Source organism: Cyrtonyx montezumae, unplaced genomic scaffold, assembly GCF_038088225.1.
Source record: "Cyrtonyx montezumae isolate F1298 unplaced genomic scaffold, pur_monq_1.0 scaffold_12, whole genome shotgun sequence".
NCBI lineage: Eukaryota > Metazoa > Chordata > Aves > Galliformes > Odontophoridae > Cyrtonyx > Cyrtonyx montezumae.
Genome location: NW_027071848.1, coordinates 17348995 through 17362084, shown reverse-complemented (window position 1 = coordinate 17362084; position 13090 = coordinate 17348995). Strand labels below are relative to the sequence as shown.

Below are 13090 nucleotides of genomic sequence, written 5' to 3'. Positions count from 1 at the left end.
TATTGCCTGAGGACCACAGATAGCCCCAGGGCTCGTTGCTGGCAGACACACGTTGGTCATATTGCATCCACTATTGGGCACTTTCCTCGGGGCTCAGCACTGATGTGTGCAGCAGTGGCCATTCACTGAGCAGTGTTTTTGAGTCTGGGGATGACAGCAGCCATACAAGCTGAGGCCCGACGGCACCTGTCCGAGGGACAGAGCTGTGCTGAGCCGAGGTGAGTTGTGCTGTTCTGTGCCCCCTCCCCCGGCCCCACTCCTTTCCAGCAGCGGCAGCGTTCCGCATCCAGCCCGCTCCTGCAGGCATGTGCTTAAACAAGCCGGGTATCAACCCCACGATAAAAGTATTGGGTTATTCTGCAACGTAATCTACATCAAAGCCTCGGGGGCTGCCGGCTTGAAAAGATCCAAGATGTTTTCTAAGTCCTTATCATGTCTGTGCTTAGGGGGAGCCATAAATTCCACAGCTCGGACACACCAACCCTCGGTTCCTCCTTCCCTTCCCTCGGCCAGCAAAGCGCTTTCAAGAAGTTTTTTTTCACCCTCACAAACAAAGCTCGCGGTGCCGGGCCGTTACGGTGGGGGAGAGGGGAGGACCCACCCATCCCACCTCGATCTCCTCCCGAGAGGCAGAAAAATCGCTTCGTGAAAACCTGAACGCAGTCGGAACACAACAAAAAAGTGCCCGCTGCCCCTCGACGGCGGAGGCCGCGCTCGGCCCTTCCCGGGGCTCCTGGGGGCGGTTCGGATGGGGGCCCCGACGTGCTGGGATCCGGCTCCAGGGCAGCGCCCCGACGGGGACCTAGTTCCAGCGGGCAGCGGGAGCGCCGTCGGGGGTCCACGCCCGCGAAGTTTCTTCCTAACGGTGCTCAGGTGGATCCCCTCGGAAGTGGCGATGCTCTCCTCCTAGTACTGCTCCGGGTACGGGCTGGTAGAAGGGAGCGGGCGCTGCGAAATACCGCAGCCCGAAGGGACCGCGGCCGCAGGTGCGGCTGAGGCAGAGCCTCTGGTTGAACCTCTTGGAGAGAGTGGGGATCTGCATGAAAAGAAAGTGGGAAGAAACGAACGGCCCTGCGGGGAAGCGTGGGGTCAACGTAAAATAAAATAAAATAAAATAATATAACGCAAAAATACAAAATGAAAACATTAAATATGAAATAAAATGAAAACAAAACCCCAAATCCCCAAGTGATATTTCGCTCCCAGCGGCCGCGGCTTGGCGCTTGTCACATTTGGAGGGATAAGGTCGCATTTCCTCTCTCATGATCTAGGGAAATCATAATAATAAAAAAAAGAACACAGTAATAATAATACTTTTATAATGAAAGAAACAAAGCGGGAGAAGCTCCACCTGGCCAAAGCTGCTGCCTTGGCCGTACCCCACGCAGCTTCCCCAGAACCCGGAGGAGAAGAGGGGGAAACCGCGTGGGTAACACAGTCGTGGGCCTCCAACCCCTCGCGAAGCCTCAGTGGCTTTGTAGGGGGGACACAAAACTCCTGCCCGGATCGGAACGCAGTGTGCCAGAGGAAGACACCGGAGCCCAGCATCGGGAGGGACACCTTCAATCCGCCCCGGCCGGAGAGCACCTCGTCCTGCCGGGCTGAGGGTCTGTGAGGAGTTCGGTACGTTTTGATGCTCTGTGTTCCGAGCTGTGTCGTTTTAATGGCCCCTTCCTCGTTTATGGCACCATCAAACTCCACCGGCGCAGCCCGGCCGTGACACCGCGGGGGGAAACGGCTCTGCTTCTCCGGGGCTGCACCTCAAGGGGGGATAGAGAAACTCCATCGGGAGGAGGCGGCAGCCCAGCACCCCGCGTCCCAGTGTGTTGTTGTTATTGTAGGGTCGCAACTGCGGCCGTAGGCGACCGCCGAGAGACCGCGAGGGCACTGGGATTTACTGTGCGGGTTCTGAGCGATGCACGCAGCTAACGTGCCCCGACGGAGCGGGGTTCCGACCTTCCCTGAGCGCCCCGATCCCCACGGGCAGGGACAGGGGGCCTCGTGGGACACGTCTAGAGGGATTGCAGTTATTCCCGTAGCTCCGGGGCAGTACCACGCTCGGCACCGGAGCCGCCGTCGGAAGAGGGAAAAAAAGATCGTTTTGTGGGACTTGCTGCTTTGGAGATGTGAACTTCCCCGTCGAAACGGGAGAATCGCTTCAAAACGGTCACATACCCTTGGGACAGAGAGACAGAAGGAGGCCCCCAGACACGAGTGGGGGACCGACACGTGGGGCCCGTGGGCCCGATGGGACCGCGCTGCTCCGACCCGACGGCACTGCAGCGCCCGGGAAAGCCATTCGAGGGGGGCCGGGGCTGCGCTGGGAAAACGGGGGGGACGCTGCCGTCTGCATCCACCTCTCTCGGCGGGTGAAAGATTTCCTCGCTGTGCCATGGGAAAAAATGCAAATATGCAAACGTTTTCTGGCATTGTCCCCGCTCAGGGTGAAAAGTTAAAGCATAAAAGCGGCGGGGGGAGTCGAGGTGGGGGGACACCTCTTCAAAGGGGGCTCCTGGACGGGGGGAGCCGGCTGCCGCCCGCGCGCTCCCCAAAGCGGGTTCCAGAGGCGTCGGGGTGGGAAAATCCGGGGGTGCCGAGAGGGCAAGGCTCGGGCCCGAGTGGCCCGGGACGGATGGGAGTGGAGAGAGGTCGGCATGGGTCTCGCGTGGGTCCCGCGACCCGCATTTACCCCCGCGGCTAGGGCAGCGAGTGTTGCGGGTGAAGGCGCACGTCGAGGCCGTCGAGGTCCGGACGGGGCGGGCAGCGCCGGGCCTCGGTGCGAAAGGAGCTGTACCCTCGGCGGGGGGGTTCACCTCTTACCTCTCCTTCATCGAGTGGGAGCGGGTGGGAAGCGCTCTAGAAAGAGAAGCGGCCGTGAGGTTTGCGGCTTAAAACAACGACGACGACAAAACGGCTTTTGGGATTTTTAATCAAAACCTCCCTCCTCGCCCCAGCGCCAACAAGGCGAAGGGGCGAAGAAGGCGCTGCCCGATCCGCGGTTCCCATCTTCCCACCCTCGCCCTTAGATCTCCCTCTCTGTCTTTTGCAAGTCTCTCGATTTCATCCTTTGAACCTGTGATTGGAGGTTAAAGTGCACCAGGTTGCAATGGAAGGAGGAAGCTCTTAAACAATAAAGGCTTGAATATTTAGCTGTGATCAGGTCGCTGCCCTCTCCTTATCTTTTTAAATGCAAATCGTCTTTTAGGGGTAGTAGCTATATACCCAGCGCCTCTCCACGTCACCTGCCTTTGGTGTGTCTGGGCCATTACTAATAGAGCCTTGTAAACAATCGTTAATCATGTAAGCGCTGCCGGCCATCGCCTTCGGACCGGGAGCGCTCGGCGGCGGCGAACTGCGCGGGGCCGCGGCCCCTCCGCCTGCCCCCTCCCCGCCGCGGGAGCCCGGCCCCGGGCGGCGGCGCTCCGACGGCCCCGGCAGCGGCGCTCCGACGGCCCCAGCAGCATGCCGAGAGCGGCCGCCGGGGCCCCGCCAGCATGTACGTGAGCTACCTCCTGGACAAGGACGGGCCCATGTACCCCGGCCCCGTTCGCCACTCGGGGGGGCTCAACCTGGCGGCGCAGAACTTCGTGGGCGCCGCTCAGTACGCGGACTACGGCGGCTACCATGTGAACCTCGACGGCGCGCAGTCCCCCGGGCCGGCCTGGCCCGCGCCCTACGCCGCTCCTCTCCGCGACGACTGGGGGGCCTACGGGCAGGGCGCCCCGCCGCCCTCCGCCGCCGCCGCCGTGCACGGCCTCAACGGCGGCTCCCCGGCCGCGGCGATGGCCTACAGCCCCGCCGACTTCCACCACCATCACCACCACCACCACCCGCACGCCCACCACCACGCCGGCCCCGCGCCGCACTGCTCTGCCGGGGGGATGCAGCCTCTCGGCGCCGCCCCCCCCAACGCCGCCGCCGCCTCCGCCGCCCCCGAGCCGCTGTCCCCCGGTGGGCAGCGCCGCGGCCTCTGCGAGTGGGTGAGGAAACCGGCGCAGGCCCCGCTCGGTAGCCAAGGTAAGCGGCGGGGAGGGGGGGAGGGGGCATGGGACGGGGATGGCGGGGGGCGAAACCGACCCGATCGGCGGTGTCTCCGCGGTACTACGGGGAAAGGGCAGAGAGCGAGTCCGTGCCGGGGCGCGGGGCAGGGGCAGGGTAGGGCCGCACCCCCAGTTTGAAGAGGAGCTGCGGGCCCGGGGAGCAGCAGGGCTGAGGGGCGCGCCGTCGGGTGGGCAACCGATTCGCCGTCGGGCTCATCCGGCATGCGGAGGACGGCGTCGCTCTCCGCTCCGCTCGGCCACTTAGAGCCACTTAAAAGATTTTTATAACCAATTACAGTCATATAAATCATCGGCCGCTGTCGCTCCTCATTCGCTTCTGGCTCGCTGGGCTCCAGCCCCGAGGAACCGGGCGCTGCGGAGGCTGCGGCCCCCACGGTGGGACCCGGAGGTGCGAGGGCGTTCCCCCCCACCCCGCTGCCCCGGGGCCGGCGCCGTGTTCCGTTGTGATGTTAATCCCCCACGGCCCGGCCGGGCCCTCTCCCTTTTATATGATCAGAGCTGCTCGCTGCCCGCTTTGATATACACCTTCCGCTCCCATTGTCTCTTTTTCTTTTTCTTTTCCCCTCCTATTTATATTTCTCGATATATATGTGGCCGAAAATAATAATAATAAAGTAAAATAGGAGCGGTGACTTCCGCAGCCAGCACCGACCGTGCCCTCCCCATGCCTCCCCCGGCCCCGTGCCCGGCGCTGCCCCCGGGCTGCGGTGTTGCCCTTGCGGGGTCGGTGCGGCGCGGCCGGGCCGTCCGCATTCAAATTGCGCCTTTGGAGCTGCGCGTATGGTAATGCGCGGGGCCGGGGGATGAAAGCGGCCGCCGCCATTTGCTCAGTAGTGGTAATTCAAACAGAATGTGGCTGTCATTAAGGCTTTGAGAAGGGTTTTTCTTTGATAAGATCTCCTTGTCCCGCATTGTTCGGGGTTGTGTTCCCCATTCAGCGGCTCTGGGAGCTCTCTCTGATCGCCCTTGTCTCCTCGCGGGGTGCTTTTGTTGTGCTCTGCGGCACTTCACCTGCACGGACTCGGCCCGAGCACCTGGGGGGGTGAGGGGGGGGCGGGGGAGAGTAGGGACTGCCCGCGGCCGCGCTCCGTGGGAAGGGGCCGGGAAGCACCGCTTCAATCAGAGCACTCCGAGAGAGGGGGGCACGGAAGGGCCGCGCCGTCCGTCCGCTTCCCTCGGCCCTTTATTTCTGTGCGGGGTTTTCTGTACGATTTTGGGGCCCCACAGCTGCTCGCCGGGCTCAACGCGACTCGCTCAGTTCCCTTCTTCTCCTTCTGAAACGGAGTTCCCGTCCGAGCCGCGCTGCCCTTAGCAGGGCTTCACTTTTCCCCATTCTTTCTTTTTTTCCTCCTTTATTATCATCATTTTCTTCTTATTTCCCCCCTTTCCTTATTGCTTCATCTTCTTCTAAAGTTGTAAAAGAAACCAGAGTGCCACCAGAAGTGCAGATCAAAGTTGTCCCCAGCAAAACGAGCGGGGGTGGCAGTCACACCATTCCCGCAGCTTTCGCAGCCCCGGGATCGAGGGTCGGTACCGCCTCCGTCTGCGATTTGGGGTCCGGAGGAGTCCCGATCCCACTCGCCTCTTTCTCTTTTGCTTTCTCAACGCGGCTTTGTCCTCCGCAGTCAAAACCAGGACGAAGGACAAGTACCGCGTCGTGTACACCGACCACCAGCGGCTGGAGCTGGAGAAGGAGTTCCACTACAGCCGCTACATCACCATCCGCAGGAAAGCGGAGCTGGCCTCCAGCCTGGGGCTGTCGGAGAGGCAGGTCTGTGGTCCAACGCGGGCTGCGCGGGGTTGGGATGCGCGGATCGGGTTGCGCGGGGCAGAAACGCGCGGGTCCGGTTGCGCAGGTTGGGACAAACGGGGCAGAGATGCGGAGATTGGGTCGCGTTGGATCGAGTTGCGCGGGTCGGGTTGCGCGCTTGCCGCGGAGCCCCGTGCTTTGGGACCGACTACCCTTCTTCACTCTCCCGCTCCCGGCAGGTGAAAATCTGGTTCCAGAACCGTCGGGCGAAGGAGAGGAAGATCAACAAGAAGAAGCTGCAGCAGGCGCAGCCCGGAGCCGCGGAGCCGCTCAGCCCCTCCGCCCCACCGCTGCCGGGCCCCGCGGCCGCCCAGCCGCCCACCGGGCTGGGCCCCTCCGCCCCGCAGTGACAGCGGCCCCGGCCGAGCACAGGGACTGCACGGACCGCGTGGGGACAGCCGGGCTGGGCCGGGGCCGGGGGGGCCCCGCGGACACAGCGGGAGTGGCCCCAATGCACTGCAGCGCCGTGTGTACAGGTGTACAGTGAGCGCGTCCCGTCCGGGGAACCGCGGCCGCGGCTTTGTTGTTATTAATATTATTATGGTTTTCTTCTGTTCTTTTTTTTCTTTTTTTTTTTCTTTTTTTCTTTTTTTACCCTGGCGTTTGTTAGGTGTAAGGGGAGTGCGGCACTGCCCGCCGCCCCCAGTGAATCTCAGGGATCGGTGCGAAGGTCTGAGCGATGCTGTTGGGCCGACGATGAATTTTATCGGGAAAAAAAAATAATAATTAAAGCACATTTTTTTTAATTTTATATTTTACATTTTATTATTAATACTGTTTTTTTTTCATAACTGCAAAACGTTCATCCTAAGGGCGGGAGCAGAGCAGGCGAGGTGGTGTTGGGTGTGCAGCAGTGAATGGCTCGATGTCAGACACTTGTAAGGTATGAGAGCCACCATACAGAGATGGGAAGAGCGAAGCTTCTGAGAATCGCACTCAGCCTCACTGGGTAAGGATCTTGTCCAATTGTCACCTCCTCGTGCTACCTGCCTCACTTGGAGCTTGTGCCAGTGGTCCATTTTCAAAGTCTCCTTGGATGTCCCCGCTCTGCTTTCACAGCCCGGAGCAGAAAACTTCAAGGGAGCCCTGCACCCACCCCCAGACACACTGTGGGGTGATGTATGCAGGTATCTTGCTGGGTGCAGCACCCAAGCTGTGCTCACTGCACGTGGGCTTGGTAAGCACCGTGCCCCAATGGCAGCATCTAAAGGATTCCAGCCTGCACCCCAGCGATGCCAACCCGCAGGGCTTTGCAGGCACCAAATGGATCCTGGGTGCTCTGGGGGCTGTCCCTTGGAGGATGCCCTCTGGCGCCCAGGGCCGCCCTACACCATCGATCCCGGCCCGGCTGCTGCCCGAGCTGCGGCGCGTTGCTGCGATACGCCTGTCAATAAAGGCTGTTTGGATTGTGGAGCGGAGCGCAAGGTTTGTTTGGTTAGTGGTTAGAGGTTCAAAAGTCGGCATTGTCCCACTGCAAACGTGCACAAGTTTTTTCTCCCGAAGGAAAAGCTGGCTGCGGCCAGGAGGAGGGAGCGATATCGGTGGGCCCTTTTATTTGCTTCCAGGAATAATTAATGGCAGTGAAAAAAAAAAAAGAAAAAAAGATGACCACAGAGTTATGAAGGGACATCAGGGGATATGTGGGTGTTACAGGGAATGCTTGGGGAGGTTTTGCTGGCTTGTTCCTAGGCCTCTGGAGCTGGGGTGGCAGAACCCCCAGCAGAACCTTGTACTGGGGCACTGTACAAAGGTGGCACGCAGTGACAGTAGCATGCACTGTTTCCAGTTCTGAAAGCATCAGGATCTGCAGCCCTCAGGATTTTCAAGGAAGAGCCTTACTCCCCTTGAAGTGCCCGGTGTAATGTGCTTGTAAAAACTCCCATGCATCCCAACGTTCATTAAAGACAGAGCCAGCAAGGCATGTTCCAGTCCATTCCAGTCCAGTTCCATAATCAGTCTCTGTCCCTTTTTGCCAGCAGATGTTCATGTTCTGAGCTCTCCTCTGGCTCCTGATAGTGGCAATGCAGAACTCACATTTCTTGTTTTAAAAAGGAACCAACTGAGCAAATTGTACACACACCCCATTCCAAACATCTACCCCCTCCCATCTCCAAGCAAATAATCCTCCAAACTTCCGCTTCCTTGATATTGCCCGTGTGCCATAAAGGAGTGCACAAAGGCACGAACTGGATATCGTGTTTATTTGGGGTGGTATTTCCACCCTGCCCACCTCTCTGTGTAAAAGTTTAGGAATCCAAAGTGTTGGCCTCAAAGTGCAGGAGGGTAGAAAGGCCGCCCTCTTTTGGCACAGTGCAATAAGAAAGCACCCAGAGTTTCTTCTCTTGGCTTAGCTTGTCCATAAATTGAACTACCTTAAGCAAGTTCTTTGGGTTCTGGGTAAGAAGTGGCCATATATGTCACAGAACACCATGGAAGGAGCTGTAAGGCCTGCAGACAGAGGGCTCAGATGGTATCTAAAGGAAATACCTAACTCAGAGCATCCCCTGGGGATACACTGTGTGTCCTCAGCCAGATAGCCAAGCACACTGAGTCTGCAGCACAAAGCTTTACAGAAAGAAGAAAAAGTCTTAACATCGGCAGTAAGCATAAGATCATGGGCTAGTCAGAAGGGACCCATAAAGATCACTGTGTCCATCTCTTCAAGCAGAAGAATGCAGAAACCTGCATTGCTGCATGCATCAGTCACAGCCCACATGCACGACAGAATGTTTCACCCAGATCCCAGCAGGATGCAGCCCGTTCAAGTGGCTCTGCACTGAAGGCTGAGGCAGTTGGAGCTGAAGGCAAAAGTAGAGCTGCTGCCAGCAGAGCAGGGCTGGAGGACAGCCAGGAAGGTGGCAGAGAGAGAGGCGGGCAGAGGCGGTGCAGGGCGAGAGAAGGGCCGTGGTGTGGTACAGTGTGGATGAGGGCTGGGGGAAGCAAGGTGGGAGGTGTGGGCATGATCCATGCAGGGTCCAGATGAGTGCCAGAACCTCTGGGACAGAGGGAGCTGACCCCATGGAGTTGAGCAAGTCCCCTCAGTGTCCTGTTGGGTGAACACAAGGGAGTTCTAATTCTTGTCTCACCCTTTGCAATTCCCTCCATTCTCGTTCTGGCTCTTTCAGGGGCCAAGGAGGGGACAGACACTCCTGTGCAAAGTGAAAGAAAAGAAAAAAAAAAGATCTATTTGTGAAAATAAACATTCTGTTGCCAGGAGACTGAATTTGGAGGCCAGGAATCCCTGTCCAGCCCTGTATTTCTAGACTGAATTATCACCCACCTGGGGTGCCCATGGCATCCCCCCGCAGATGCAACACAAGCTGGGGAGAAGAGAGGATGACATCTCACGAAGGATCCTCATTTCACACTCACCTTTGTGAAGAGGTGTAAAGGTGCAGCAGACATCAGGGCCCAGCCCAATTGGCAGAATGGCAGGTAACAGCATTCCTCTTGTTCCTGTCTTCAGGTTGGGTATTAGGAACAATTTCACTTCAGAAAGAGTGGTGAGGCACCTCCACAGGCTGCCCAGAGATGTGATGGAGTCCCTGCAGGTATCCAAGCAGTGTGTGAATGTGACACAGAGGGATGTGGTTAGTGGGCATGGTGGTGATTGGTTGGTGCTTGGACTTGGTGACCCTAGAGATCTTTTACAGACTTCATGATTCTGTGATTCTGTGGTTGCTACTGTTTCCTCAGATCTAAACGTAACATCTAACCCATTGGCCAAGATCCTGTTCCACCAACAAATGCATTGTTCTCATTCATAAAGGTCTCATTTCCAGCCTGCTGGTCCCTGGTGCTGGGGTTGGATGGAGACCAGCCAGCCATATGCCCAATGGGTCATCAGGGCTCACATCTGTACCTCACTAATACAGGCAGGGCAGGAAGGAAAGCCCTTCCCATGGTGTTAATTCCAAAGAAGAGACCAAGCCAAACAGAAAGCATTGCAATAGCAAATACTGCTGCAGAGGGATAAGAGCCGAGCACACGGACCTGTCCTGCTCGAGGCATTCTTGGCCCCTTAGTCACCCAGGTATTTTCTGGCAGCTGTTGCAAGTAGTTCTGCCTTTGAGTCAGATCCTGCTCCCCTGGCACGTCTCGTTGGCTTCCAAGCTCAGATAGCTTTCAGAGAGCCAAAGACCTTTGTAGGAGAAAAGCTGCCTTATCTCTGGGATTATCCCCTTTGGGAAGGGATGCTCATGCCATGGGACCTCCCTTCCTCCTCAGGCAAACGCTGCAAGCTCTCAGCACTGCAGACCAATGATCACCATGCTCTATAGCTCGAACACAAGCTGGAAGCTTGGTCTTGGTGTTCCTACCTTGAGATAGGGCTCAGGGTTTACAGGGTCCCAGTCCTACATTCGTTGCATCTCACATGGAAGATAGGCAGCACACAGACACCAGAGTCCTCAGCTTCCAAAGGCATTTGGGCTCCCAAATTGAGAAGAAAACAAGGAGTGATAGAACCCTCACCTGATCTAGGGAAATTTATAAGATCAGTGAATATGAGACAGAATTTGCACAGTTCTTGGTGAAAATTACCTTCCATCAGCAATGCAAATAAATTTTTATTCTAGCTTAAAATAAAAATCTGCTGCTATATATGAAACATAAACCTCAGTAATAGAAGAAAACTCAATCAACTCCTCCTTTCAGTATGGTAAATGTGGTATATGGTTTCTGCGATTAAAATGCCCATGTTTTGATCTTCTCTGACTCTCATCAGTGTGCATATATGCACCTATACATGGGTAGGTAACCTCAGGGAGCTGAAGTGAGGTCTCTAAAAACATCTTGCACAATCATTCCCAGGAATGCAGTGACTCAGAAGAAAAGGTGACTTTCTCTTATCAGAAGTGTATTCCTTCCTCCAGGACTTGAACACGATTCCCAGCAATGACACAATTACAAAACCTCAGCACCACTTCAGACCCACTGCTTAGTTTTTGTCATTCTCTTGGAAGCTCCCACTGCAGCTCCAAAGGCGTTTTCCATCCTCATGAACACAATCTCTGTTGGTGGCTCTGCCGGTAGAACATGCCCTGCGTTATCTCCTTGCCTGTGGGCATGCTGCAGGCCTGGGTCAGGAGAATAGCCCTTGGTACTGGTTCAACCACAGCCGTCCCCAAGTCTGTGCCCCCCATTAGTCCTGTGTCCCCCATGGTTGAGCCAGCAGTGAACAGTTGGACCGCTGCTGCAGCATTACACTCAGTTCAACCCCAGTGCAGGAGCTCAGAGGCTCCTGGCACTGTCATAGCACTGTGCCTACACCATGGCACCAGGAGCCAGCAGCCAGGAGCCAGGATTCATAAAGCCTTGCTGGCACATGGCATCTCTCCCAACACAGTCTTTTTGGAAGCATCCAGCTTGGATAGTTCCCCGCTTGCTGTGCCAGGGAAGCAAGGGGTGGGCTGTGTTCCTACAACTGTCTTATCCAATTACAGTGTGCCAGGGGATATTTCTGGGCACTCAGCTCAGTCAGCAGGGCTAAGTCATTGTGCCATGGTGCACAGCCAGCCCTTGGCTTGGACTAATGATTTCTTGTCCAAGGAACTATTGGGCATAGGGTCAGTGTGAGCTAGGGGCAGTTCCCAGGAATGAGGTTTGGTTGCAGGCATACTGTCCCGGGTAGCAGACAAGTGTCTGCGTAAGGGGCTTTTGGTGACAGCCCTGGTACTGAAGAGTGCTTTGAAGCACCCTCTCCTTACTGGTGTGGGTAAAGGCTCAGACTCCCAGGTACCATTAGAATACTGTAAGTAAGCCAGTTCAGCAAAGACATTCCTCTGTGCATCTTCAAGGAACCCTGTGCAGCCAGAGCTGTGCCAGAGTTGCTCTTCTCTGCTCTTCCCCAGTGAGGATGCATAGACAACAGGCTTGCAGGTTTGGAAAGGTCTGGGGTTACAGCTGGTCATTCCCAGCCTGCAGCAGAACTTGGTCATGGGCCCCATCCCATTCCACACTGCTGCTCAGCAAATGCCTTCTGTTTTCTGCCTACAACACCCAGCTCTCCTCAGCCATGCCACTTGCCTGCTCTCAGAGAATATTAAAATCTAAAAAAATAATTTTTAAAAAAGTAAAAAGGGAGGAAAAAAGGAAAAAAACAACATGAAAAATGGAAAAGGGAAAAAAAAGGAAAAAATAGAGAAGAAAAGGAAAAAGGAAATATAAGGAAAAATGAAAAAAAGAAAAAGAAGAAAGAAGAAAAGGAAAAAAAAGAAAACAAAAAGAAAGAAAAAAGAAAAAGAAATGGAAACAGAAAAGATGAAAAAGAAAAGAAAAAAAAAGAAAAAAGGGGAAAAAAGAAAGAGAAAAAAAGAAAAAAAAAAGCCTTGATGCAAGGTTAAGTTGCGGGACTCGGCCGGCAGGTGGCAGCATTGCCGCAGGAGGAGCCGGGATGCCTTTCCCTTCCCTTCCCTTCCCTTCCCTTCCCTTCCCTTCCCTTCCCTTCCCTTCCCTTCCCTTCCCTTCCCTTCCCTTCCCTTCCCTTCCCTTCCCTTCCCTTCCCTTCCCTTCCCTTCCCTTCCCTTCCCTTCCCTTCCCTTCCCTTCCCATTTTAAACAGAGGAGATGGAAACACTGTCATTATTATGCTCTTTTTATCTGATGAAGTTTCCATAGAAATAAATAGGGGGCATTACTTTCAGAGCGACCTACACTAGGCAGCCCCATGGAGCAGAACCTGCACATGTCCCTGGCCCTATCTGGAGAGCCCAGATGGTGGCTATTTTAGTCCTACATACCTGCAGCTTCCCCTGTGGGAGCATCCAGCACATCCCCTGTGTCAAAACCAGGGCTGGTGCCCCCAGGGGGCGAGCTATCCCACAGAGTCAAATGAACATCTCCCAAGGAATGATTGCTGCTCCCAGCATCTCGTCACCAGGGTTCAGCTGGCAGAGCAGCTCCTCAGGTGTGTGGCTTGCAGTGCATCCCAGAGCCGAGCAGAGGGAGTGGGATGAAAGCAGGCATGGGAACAAATGAGATTTTGCTGGAGCCAGACATAAATCTGCCACCCCAGATGGAGTGCTATCTCCCACATCTCTACAGTTTTCCTGATTATTTCCAGTGCCTGCATTCAAACCAACTGGGATGACATTTTCCAGTTGTGGTGAGGCAGCTTTGTGAGAAACTTTGCCAGAAACATCTTTATGCGGAGCCCTGGGCGGTTGCATGGGTGTGCCTGATGTGAAGTGACCAGGGAACACACCATGCATCCAACAGGG

At 55.9% G+C, this 13090-nt stretch overlaps 1 protein-coding gene across 1 annotated transcript; it reads left to right on the top strand.

Annotated features, from left to right (window-relative positions):
• The first annotated feature begins 3258 nt into the window (after positions 1-3258).
• CDX2 (caudal type homeobox 2) lies at positions 3259-6629 on the top strand. Its single transcript, XM_065730361.1, has 3 exons — positions 3259-4017; positions 5687-5832; positions 6051-6629. The coding sequence occupies exons 1-3, from the start codon at positions 3495-3497 to the stop codon at positions 6219-6221; spliced, it is 840 nt and encodes a 279-aa protein (XP_065586433.1). The 5' UTR covers positions 3259-3494; the 3' UTR covers positions 6222-6629.
• The last annotated feature ends 6461 nt before the right edge of the window (positions 6630-13090 follow it).